At 43.1% G+C, this 12,100-nt stretch overlaps 1 protein-coding gene across 2 annotated transcripts in view; it reads left to right on the top strand.

The window, feature by feature from the left end:
• slc16a10 (solute carrier family 16 member 10) overlaps positions 1–12,100 on the top strand; it is a 67,770-nt gene that overhangs the window by 34,531 nt on the left and 21,139 nt on the right. For both annotated transcript variants that reach the window (XM_061812024.1, XM_061812025.1), the window contains exon 3: positions 2,091–2,235. In XM_061812024.1, the coding sequence (XP_061668008.1) occupies positions 2,091–2,235 (145 nt within the window). The remainder of the gene's footprint in view (positions 1–2,090; positions 2,236–12,100) is intronic.

The raw sequence follows: 12,100 nt of genomic DNA, 5'->3' as shown, positions 1-12,100 counted from the left end.
TTTGGGTCATTGTCATGTTGAAAGACCCAGCCACAACCCATCTTTAATGCTCTGACTGAGGGAAAGAGGTTGTTCCCCAAAATCACAATACATGGCTGCAGTCATCCTCTCCTTAATACAGTGCAGTCGTCCTGTCCCATGTGCAGAAAAACACCCCCATACCTCAATGGTGTTCTTGGGATGGAAAACATCATTCGCCTTCCTCCAAACATCGGTTAGTGGAATTATGACCAAAAAGTTCCATTTTGGTCTGAAATGACCGCAAAACCTTCGCCCATGACGCCTCTATATCATCCAATTGATCATTAGCAAACTTAAGACATGCCTTGACATGTGCTGGTTTAAGCCGGGGAACGTCCCGTGCCATGCATGATTTCAAACCATGACGTCTTAGTCTTTTACCAACAATCCCCTTGGAAACGGTGGTCCCAGCTCTTTTCAGGTGATTGATCAAGTCCTGCCGTGTAGTCCTGGGCTGATTCCTCACCTTTCTAGGGTTATTGAGACCTCACGAGGTGATATCTTGGATGGGGCTCCACTCCGATTGAGACTGACCGTCATGTTTAGCTTCTCCCATTTTGTAATGATTGCTCCAACAGTGGGCCTTTTTTCACCAAGCTGGTCGGCAATTTCTCCGTAACCCTTTCCAGCCGTGTGGAGTTGTACAATTTTGTCTCTGGTGTCTTTGGACAGCTCTTTGGTCTTGGCCATGTTACAAGTTTGAGTCTTAGTGATTGTATGTGATGGACAGGTGTCTTTATTCAGCTAACGACCTCACACAGGTCCATCTGATTCAAGATAATACATGCAGTGGAGGTGGATTTTTAAAGGCGGACTAACAGGTCTTTGAGGGTCAGAATTCTAGCTGATAGACAAGTGTTCAAATACTTATTTGCAACTGTATCACACAAATAAATCGTTAAAAAATCATACATTGTGATTTCTGGATTTTTCATTTTATATTCTCTGTCACAGTGGACATGCACCTACAATGAAAATGCCCCCCCCCCCATGATTTCTAAGTAGGAGAACTCACAATATAGCAGGGTGTTCAAATATTTATTTTCTTCAGTGTGTTTTTTTTTATCAGCATCAAATTTACTTGATACTAATTGAACAAGGCAACACAGGGGCTCAGCTGTAAAGCGTTGGCCTCACAATTCTGAGGACTGGGGTTCAAATCCCGGACCCACCTGTGTGGCGTTTGCATGATCTCCCCGTGCCCGCATGGGTTTTCTCCAGTCACTCTGGTTTCCTCCCACATCCCCAAAATATACATTAATCTGAGACCTAAATTGCCCCTAGGTGTGATTGTGAGTAACTGTTGTCTGTCTCCATGTGACCTGTGATTGGCTGGCAACCTGTTCAGGGTGTACCCTGCCTCCTGCCCAATGAGAGCTGGGAATGACTCCGGCACTCCTGCGACCCTCGTGAGGACAAGCGGCTCAGATAAGAGATGGATGGATAATTCAACAGTACCTCCACTGGTTGAAACCAAGAAGTGCATTTATTTCCACAGTTCATTCATGACACATTTTCTTGAGCTTTTCTCATTTCAATTTCTGAAGATTTAATAGCTATGTGTTATATTTTGTTCTTATACTGTACTTAAAAACATTACATTCCAAATGGTCACATGGAGACACTACTACTATGCGCATGATTTGACAGACCATCTATTGATCTTGAACTCCTCTACCTGCAGTTATGCTATTTAAAATTATATTGGTGCATTGGTTGGTGTCTGTTGCATCTGCATACCGCAGAATCCGGCCGTCATATTTTCCTGATCACTCCTCCCTGACCCTAATTATGTCTTCCCGTAGACTGTTGACAACTCTCATTAAGTTACATGGACTAAAACAAATTACTATGACGAACAATCATAAACATCTAAGATATGCGTGAGTTTACCAAGGTAAATTCATTCAATTCTGTCTGTGGATTTTCAATAACTGATCAGTTTAAGAAGAGATATTCACCAATCTGTAATTTTTTTCTTAACTTCCCAGATGTAAATACAATAGTGGATGTGAACGAAAAATCTGTGTGCATTACTCAATTATTTTTTCTCTCTCTCTGACCTGCAGCGTGGGTGGGGTCCCTCTCCATGGGGATGATCTTCTTCTGCTCTCCCATCGTAAGCGTCTTCACAGATATTCTCGGATGCAGAGTTACAGCTGTGGGTGGAGCTGCCGTCGGCTTGGTTGGCCTCATCGCCAGCTCTTTTGTCACGTAAGGAGAATAAAAACTGGTCAAGAATGGGGAAAAAAAATCATTCTCAGTTTCATGGTATTTGACATGAAGGATTTTTAGAACTTCTCACCAGCTTCATGTTTATTTCCAACATCAAACTTCCTTCTGGAGGTGATGCAGTTCAGAATTTGGCAAAAATATTCTCAAGTTGCACAAAACTTTGTAGAAATAGTTCCATGAGTTCAGCGAGCATCAAGGGAATTAGTTTGTACTTTTGTATGTGTGTTTTAGCAATACTTTCAAAACCAGACTTGCCACAACAACTGGTCTTGAGAGAAAAAGGTGAATAATTCAGCAATTTATGTGTATTTATCAAAATGAAGTTAGAATTTATCATTCATTCCACTTATTTTTGACCCGAGTAGAAAATAAAAGTGGGATGAAAATATCACACTTTGCGTTTGTTGTTTGACTAAGACTTTTTAAATGTTTCTATCGGTGGTTAATTTTAGTTGCGTGACCATTAAGAACGTAAAAGTATTCACCTAAAAATGCCCATGTACTGTAGTTAGTTACACCAAAGAGCCTAAAAATGGTTTGTAAATTTGATACACCATTGTGAAGTGTTTGAAAAAAAATTGCTGAATTTAAATGAATAAAAAAACAAACACCATGTATGTAAAATAAGGATCTGAAATGACTGCACTCAAGATGGAGGATTATGTGGGCATGTCCGCTGAAGACACAGGAGACATTGACAGCCCTTCACCTGTCAGTCAAATGCATTCAGTTGTATGCCATGTGATCAAATGTCTGTAGTCAGCTACTGGCTACATAACGTATGCCGCCGTGGTTACGCTTCATAAATGGCTTTCTTGTGTCTCCATTATGACGGGGACTCCCACGCAACAACACGGAGTGAGGCGATGATGTATACCACGACCCCACTGTGGTCGAGCAGGCTCGTTGGCGCTTGAGCTCACTAGCTCCTCAGCACAAGGCCAGAACTCATACTCCACACAGGAGGGGCCGGATTTGAACCTGGACCTCAGAACTGTGAGGCAGATGTGCTAACTAGTCATCCACTATTCCGCCTAACCTGGCCCATTCACACAAGACACTTCCGGGAAGATTAATTTCTTTGGGATTATACCTGTGGTTTTCAAACTTCTTTGGGTCCCCCCCCCCTCCCCATCCTTTTGGACATTAACTTTTTCCATGCCTCCCCCTGCCGCTTGAAATTTTCTCCAACTGGTGGTGAAATACTGCTGAAAATTGTAAAAGCGGTAGCTGTTGATAGCGCTGAAAATTGAAAACCGGAGTGGGGAGAATTGAAAGATTGTCAAGGGGGAGAGTTTGAAAACTGCTGGGTTATAGGCATAGCTTCATGGTTAACTGCACAATTTCGTGGTGCTAGAACTGCGCCAAGCTATTCTTCTTCTTCTTCTTTTCCTTTCGGCTTGTCCCGTTAGGGGTCGCCACAGCGTGTCATCTTTTGCCATCTTAGCCTATCTCCTGCATCTTCCTCTCTAACCCCAACTGCCCTCATGTCTTCCCTCACCACATCCATAAACCTTCTCTTTGGTCTTCCTCTCGCTCTTTTGCCTGGGAGCTCCATCCTCAGCATCCTTCTACCAATATACTCACTCTCTCGCCTCTGAACATGTCCAAACCATCGAAGTCTGCTCTCTCGAATCTTGTCTCCAAAACATCCAGCTTTGGCTGTCCCTCTAATGAGCTCATTTCTAATCCTATCCAACCTGGTCACTCCGAGCGAGAACCTCAACATCTTCATTTCTGCCACCTCCAGTTCAGATTCCTGTTGTTTCTTCAGTGCCACTGTCTCTAATCCGTACATCATGGCCGGCCTCACCACTGTTTTGGAAACTTTGCCCTTCATCCTAGCAGACACTCTTCTGTCACATAACACACCAGACACCTTTCGCCAGCTGTTCCAACCTGCTTGGACCCGTTTCTTCACTTCCTGACCACACTCTCCATTGCTCTGTATTGTTGACCACAAGTATTTGAAGTCATCCACCCTCGCTATCTCTTCTCCCTGTAGCCTCACTCTTCCCCCTCAACTTTTCTCATTCACGCACATATATTCTGTTTTACTTCGGCTAATCTTCATTCCTCTCCTTTCCAGTGCATGTCTCCATCTTTCCAATTGTTCCTCTGCATGCTCCCTGCTTTCACTGCATATGACAATATCATCTGCGAACATCATGGTCCAAGGGGATTCCAGTCTAACCTCATCTGTCAGCCTATCCATTACCACTGCAAACAGGAAGGGGCTCAGAGCTGATCCCTGATGCAGTCCCACCTCCACCTTAAATTCCTCTGTCACACCTAAGGCACACCTCACCATTGTTCTGCTGCCATCATACATGTCCTGTACTATTTTAACATACTTCTCTGCCACACCAGACTTACGCATGCAGTACCACAGTTCCTCTCTTGGTACTCTGTCATAGGCTTTCTCTAGATCCACAAAGACACAATGTAGCTCCTTCTGACCTTCTCTGTACTTTTCCACGAGCATCCTCAAGGCAAATAATGTATCTGTGGTACTCTTTCTAGGCATGAAACCATACTGTTGCTCGCAGATACTTACTTCTGACCTGAGTCTAGCCTCCACTACTCTTTTCCATAACTTCATTGTGTGGCTCATCAACTTTGTTCCTCTATAGTTCCCACAGTTCTGAACATCCCCTTTGTTCTTAAAAATGGGAACTAGAACACTTTTCCTCCATTCTTCAGGCATCTTTTCGCCCGCTAGTATTCTGTTGAATAAGTTGGTCAAAAACTCCACAGCCATCTCTCCAAATTGCTTCCATACCTCTACCGGTATGTCATCAGGACCAACTGCCTTCCCATTTTTCATCCTTTGTAATGCCTTTCTGACTTTCCCCTTAGTAATCATTTCCACTTCCTGGTCCTTCACTCTTGCCTCTTCAACTCTTCCTTCTCTCTCATTTTCTTCATTCATCAACTTCTCAAAGTATTCTTTCCATCTATTTAGCACACTACCGGCACCAGTCAACACTTTTCCATCTCTATCCTTAATCAGCCTAACCTGCTGCACATCCTTCCCATCTCTATCCCTCTGTCTGGCCAACCTGTAGAGATCCTTTTCTCCTTCTTTCGTGTCCAACCTGGTGTACATGTCTTCATATGCCTCTTGTTTAGCCTTTGCCACCACTACCTTTGCCCTACGTCGCATCTCGATGTACTCCTTTCGCCTCTCCTCAGTCCTCTCAGTATCCCATCTTCTTCGCTAATCTCTTTCCTTGTATGACTCCCTGTATTATGGGGTTCCACCACCAAGTCTCCTTCTCCCCTTTCCTACCAGATGACACACCAAGTACTCTCCTGCCTGTCTTTCTGATCATCTTGGCTGTCGTCGTCCAGTCTTCCAGGAGCTTCGGTTGTCCATCGAGAGCCTGTCTCACCTCTTTCCGGAAGGCCGCACAACATTCTTCCTTTCTCAGCTTCCACCACATGGTTCTCTGCTCTACCGTTGTCTTCTTAATCTTCCTACCCACCACCAGTATCATCCTACATACTACCATCCTATGCTGTCGAGCTACACTCTCCCCTACCACTACTTTACAGTCAGTAACCTCCTTCAGATTACATCGTCTGCACAAAATATAATCTACCTGCGTGGTTCTACCGCCGCTCTTGTAGGTCACTATATGTTCCTCCCTCTTTTGGAAATAAGTGTTCACTACAGCCATCTCCATCCTTTTTGCAAAGTCCACCACCATCTGCCCTTCAAAGTTCCTTTCCTGGATGCCGTACTTACCCATCACTTCTTCATCGCCCCTGTTTCCTTTACCAATATGTCCATTACAATCTGCACCAATCACAACTCTCTCGCTGTCTGGGATGCTCAGAACTACTTCATCTAGTTCCTTCCAGAATTTCTCTTTCAACTCTAGGTCACATCCTACCTGTGGTGCATAGCCGCTAACCACATTATACATAACCCCTCAATTTCAAATTTAGTCTCATCACTCGATCTGATACTCTTTTCACCTCCAAGACATTCTTAGCCAGCTCTTCCTTTAAAATAACCCCTACTCCATTTCTCTTCCCATCTACTCCGTGTAGTAGAATAATTTAAACCCTGCTCCCAAACTTCTAGCCTTACTACCTTTCCACCTGCTCTCTTGGATGCACAGAATATCAACCTTTCTCCTAATCATCATGTCAACCAACTCCTGAGCTTTTCCTGTCATAGTCCCAACATTCAAAGTCCCTACACTCAGTTGTAGGCTCTGTGCATTCCTTTTTTTCTTCTGACGCTGGATCCGGTTTCCTCCTCTTCTTTGTCTTCGACCCACAGTAGCTGAATTTCCACCGACGCCCTGCAGGTTAGCAGTGCCGGGGGCGGGCGTTGTTAACCCGGGCCACGACTGATCCGGTATGGGATTCTTTAGATGAACGCTCATATTTGTTTGGCACAGTTTTTACGCCGGATGCCCTTCCTGACGCAACCCTCTGCATTTATCCGGGCTTGGGACCGGCCTACAGATTGCACTGGTTTGTGCCCCCATAGGGCTGCATTGCCAAGCTATTATTATAATAATACTCATTATATTATATACAGTGAAGAAAATAAATATTTGAACACCGTGCTATATTGCACATTCTGCCACTCAGAAATCATGGAAGGGTCTGAGATTTTCACTGTAGGTGCATGTCCACTGTCAGAGAGATAATCTAAAAAGAAAAATGCAGAAATCACAATGTCCCCCTCGGTGTCGGTGTGAATGTGCGAAGTCAGCTGAAATATGCTCCAGCACGATAAATTGGATAAATGGATGCGCGGCTCCCCATGTCGTTAATTGTATGGACCAAATTTTTAACTTCACTGAGGCCAAATACCTCTCTGAATCTACTGAAAAGAGGTCAGTGCTACAATCTATGCATAATTTTTTTACATCATTAATTGGTGTGGTTACATGCAACACAGATAACTTATCTGTGCGACAAACGGACAAATGTGAAACATGCTGATACAAATGTGATGTTAAAAAAAAAGTGTCCTACCCTTCAAGCATGGTATTGGAACTTCCTTGGGGCACTGGTATGGCTATGCTTGCAATGTACACATGGAAAATAATTTTAAAACACATTTTTTCAAAACTGTCCTGTTCAGCTGCATTACCTTGTACAGTGTTTTTCAACTTTTCAACCACAGTGCCACAACACACTACTGTGTTCTGTGTAGTTTCTGGTGTGCTGTGGGAAATCATCCAATTTCACCTAATTGGCGAAAATTAATCTGCAGAGAATGTCCGTGCTGTCCAATGATGGGCAATCATGTAATCCGCCTCTATATCAGTAAGTGGCAACATTTAGCTAATTACAGTGGTACCTTGAGATAATTCATCCCATGACTGAGCTCTTTTCTCCAGTTGTTCTTGCGTCAAAGCAGTTTTTTTTCCACTTTTGCCCAATTATTTTCAGGGCTTTTCTCTTGCACAACTTTGGCCTTTTTTGGAACGCATTCTTCTGTGTCAACAGATGCCCATTTAAAAAAATACCTGTCTGAGGATGTTTGTTTGTGCCTCTTTTTGACTGTTTCTGAAATGTGTAAGGCACATGTCATTACATAGCACCAAAGCACTAACCAGTCTCTACTTTTTCTGGATGTTTCTATCATAAAGTCCAAAACTTTCTCCCACATTGCCAAGACTTCCTTGAACTCGGTGGAAGGGAAAACCTCCTCCTCTATCTCCTCGTCAGAACTCTCACTCTGCACATTTTATCCTGCTGCATCTGTAGATCCTTTCCTCTGTCGTCAGCTCCTCGTCAGCTCCATAGCTTCAAAATAATTTTCACACCTTTGGCTGGCGTTATCGACTTCACCGTTTTTCTTCTGCTTGAGAATCGTACATACCCAAATACAGCAGCTGTAATTATGAGTTTAGCACTTTAAGTGCGAGAGGGCTCTGGCGTAGACAAGGCAGATGATTGTGTGGCGGAGCACTAGCTAGTTGTTAGACCTTTCAGTGTGTGAAAAAACAAGAAATCTTTAAAAATATGAAAAAGAGATGCTGCTGCTCGACTTGAGAGTGATAGAGATGCTCTCCAATTGGCTACCATTGGAGTATCTTCCTGTTATCACATTGACTTGGAGGGATGTAAATCTTTAGGCATGATATACTTCCTTTCTCCTGGTTTGTGTGTCGCAAAAGAGAAGCTCCTCCCATTAACTAGCACGTAACATCTTCCTGGCACCACATCCCTCCATTGGGACGTCAATCTTTACTTGTGATGAACTTCCTGTATCTTCGTCACCGAATCCCTTGTCATACGCTCGTGCACACACTCACACTGTTCAACTTTTTCTCGCAGTTTTATTAATCTTTTTTCACAATGGGACCCAAGAAATAGATGGCCAGTACCAGCGAGAAGAAGACGGGAGTTGTTTTGTCCATCAAAACAAAACAAGAAACCGTCGAGAACTAAGAAAAAGACACCCGTGCATGTGGCTTCATGCTTCTGCTGGTGCACGGGATTTTGAGAGATTCAAAGTGGAGGTTGAACCTTATGTTGAGGAAATTGTTTTCCTGGGAAAGCCTAAGGGGGACATTGACGAGTTGGTTCACTACGAGGATCTTTCGACAGAGAAGTGAGGACATCAACGAGTTACTTCACACACGACAATGCAGGAGCAGTTTGCGGCTTAGAGGAGGAGGCAGCCACCATTCCGTCGGACAGAATAAAAGACGTGTTGACGAAATTCCATGGCATTTCCAAATAAATCCAAAAGAATCATCTGGGAGATGTATTAACTAGTCGGGGGATCGCTCACTTCGATGACGTTTGCCTTGCACATATACACAAGATTATTAAAAGACGTCAAAGACAAACATACTTGGATTGGTACTTCACGAAACATTGAAAGTTAATATTAATATTTGTTTTGAATTTATAGTTTTTGGAATTTATTAATTTTAGTGGAATTAAGTCGTGTGCGTGCCTTCGCCTCTGAAGAAGCCACAATGCCTTTTTTGCTCATCATGCACTTAACGTCAAAGGTAAATGAACATATTTTTTTATTATTTACATGATGTCCACTTTGAATGCTTATTTTTAAGGTAAATGAACATAGTTTTGTATTATTCTTCACATTATGTACACTGGCGGCATGGTTAGTTAGCCTGAAAGCGTTGGCCTCACGATTCTGAGGTTCTGGGTTCGATCCCGGACCCACCTGTGTGGCGTGTGCATGTTCTCCCTGTGCATGCGTAGGATTTCTCCGGACACTCCGGTTTCCTGCCACATCCCAAAAACATGTAACAATAATTGTACACTCTAAATTGCCCCTAGGGGTGATTGTGAGTGCAACTGTTGTCTGTCTCCATGTGCCCTGCGATTGGCTGGCAACCAGTTCAGCGTGTAGCTTGGCTCCTGCCTGTTGACAGCTGGGATAGGCTCCAGCACTCCCGCAACCCTCATGAGGATCAGTGGCTAAGAAAATGGATGGATCAATTTTGTACACTTTGAATGCTTATTTTTGGCGGCGGGGGTGGGGTCAGGGGGGTCTTGGAACGGATTAGGCTATTAACATGTAAAATCCGTTTCTACTTGGGAAAGTTTCACGTTACAAAATGACTTCCCGAACCGATTAATTTCGTAAGTCAAGGCAAATGGGCATGGAACATAAGGCGTTATTGTTTTATATGGAGGTCTGGTGATTGTTTCATGGCAAGGTACTGGTCCGTTTATGAACTGCTGGAGGAAATCAAAGTGTTTCTGAAAAGTTAAGAGATCCAATTACACAAAACTGCTTGCAACTGAACCTGGCATACTTGGCTGACATTTTTCATCACCTGAATAAAGTCGACACATGTATGCAAGGCTGAAATGAAAACCTGCTCACAAGCACTAATAAAAGAATTCCACTCAAAGCTGCAATTCGGGAAACTTAGAAAATGGAAATCTTGAAATGTTCATACTCACCAAGCAATGGCAAAATGTCAACACCGCAGCATTATTTCAGATAATAGTGAAACATTTAAAAAGACTTTGAGAAGAATCCATTTTATTCTTCTTCAGCCTCGATTCAATACCTTGACTGGGTGAGGGACCCATCCCGTTCAGCATCGGTCGGTAGAAAGTACATGACTTTACAGGAGCAGGATGAACTAACTGAACTGAGACAATATTGTAGTTTAAAACCACGCTTTGCTGACAAAACTTTGGAAAGTTTTTGGTTGGCTACTGCCAAGGAACACCCCGTTCTGCTAGACAAAAATATTTTGACATTGCTCCCATTTTCCACAACATTTCTGTGAGGCGAGCTTTTCAAGCCCGACTACTATAAAAAGTAAAACCAGAGAGAGACTGAGAGCTGTTGAGGTCTTTCATCGATTCCTGCCAGAATATCAGTTTTATGTTCATCCAAACAGGCCGAGATGCCACATTGAGTCAATACATTTTGTTTGTGTTTGCTTGATTTTTATTCACTATCATTTTGTGAGACGACTATATTGTTCACATTGGCGTCAGACTAATTTTTACACTTTCTGCTAGTGGTGTGCTGTGGGATTTTTTTGAATGAAAAAAGTGTGCCTTGCCTGAAAAAAGATTGAAAAACACTGGCTTAGAAGAATGGTGGATCTTTATGCCTTTGTGCTAGAACAGTCTTGCTGTGGAAAAGGGGAATTTTAAATACTCAAACTCATTATCCATCCAACCATTTTCTTAACCGCTTATCCTCACGATGGTCACGGGGAGTGCTGGAGCCTATCCCAGCTATCAACGGACAGGAGGCAGGGTACACCTCGAACTGGTTGCCAGCCAATTGTAGGGCACATTGAGACAAACAGCTGCACTCACAATCACACCTAGGAGCGAGGGACAGAGTGGACAAGGTAATGAGCTGTGAGAACCACAGCAGAACAATAATGAGTCTGTCTAGATATTCAAACACGAGTAACATTACAACAGTTATTTCTAGATTGGTTGGAGGGGAGAAACCTGGTGAGAACATGAAATAACTAACCAAGATAACCAGATAAGAAAGATAGACAAGGGTAGGACAGGATGTGGGAAAATGAGCAAAGCAATAGTACTGTCGAGTGATGCAGTGAGATTATTTTATTGATGTCAAAACGCCTGGAAGAACTTGAGGTGATGTTAGTATAATCTGTGTGATCCCAGCACAAGTAATTAAAATCTATAGTGTTTCTAGCAAAGATATTAGTTAACAGCACCAACCACCCAAGGAAGTCTCAAGCCCAAATGAACTGCAAAGTCACTAGATCACTGCCATCCACACCCAACACCTTCCCCACCTGCACCCGCCATCCAGCAAACTCCACCACCGACACTGTCCCCGTGAACCCTGGAGAGCATGGGAAGCCCAACCTACAACATGGCCCAACACAGGAGCCAGCAGCCACCCCAAAAAATAGAAATATAAAATAACAGTAATGGCGACTGTTATATTATGGTGTGCACGTGTGAGTGGAGTTCAATAAATGGAGTCACTGTTTACTTTGCGGTAGAATTTTACATCGATTTTAAATACTCATTTACAACACTGCTAGTAAAGCAAGTATCTAAATATCGCAGGGAAAAGTGTTTATCAGAGAACAAACTGGACTCCACCCAAAGATTTAGTGTTGAAAAGAAGGAAAAAATCCATTTGGTACTGTTTATTGTCTAATTTACTGTGCCATACAGCCTCCCTGCTATGTAGCCCCCCTTTTTTTTTCTTTTCATAACCTTGCTGTTTTGATGAAACAGTGCCTTACCTCAACTCAACACTGTCTCTGTATAGTTTTTGTTTTTAAGTCGTAGGAAATATTGTAGGTGTTTGAGTTTCGAGTAACGACTTGTGGGTGGCATGTTTTGCAGTTTCCGTTTGAAACCAAAT

The sequence above is a fragment of the Syngnathoides biaculeatus genome, chromosome 23 (assembly GCF_019802595.1).
Source record: "Syngnathoides biaculeatus isolate LvHL_M chromosome 23, ASM1980259v1, whole genome shotgun sequence".
Lineage (NCBI taxonomy): Eukaryota > Metazoa > Chordata > Actinopteri > Syngnathiformes > Syngnathidae > Syngnathoides > Syngnathoides biaculeatus.
This window is presented reverse-complemented; position numbering and strand designations above follow the sequence as displayed.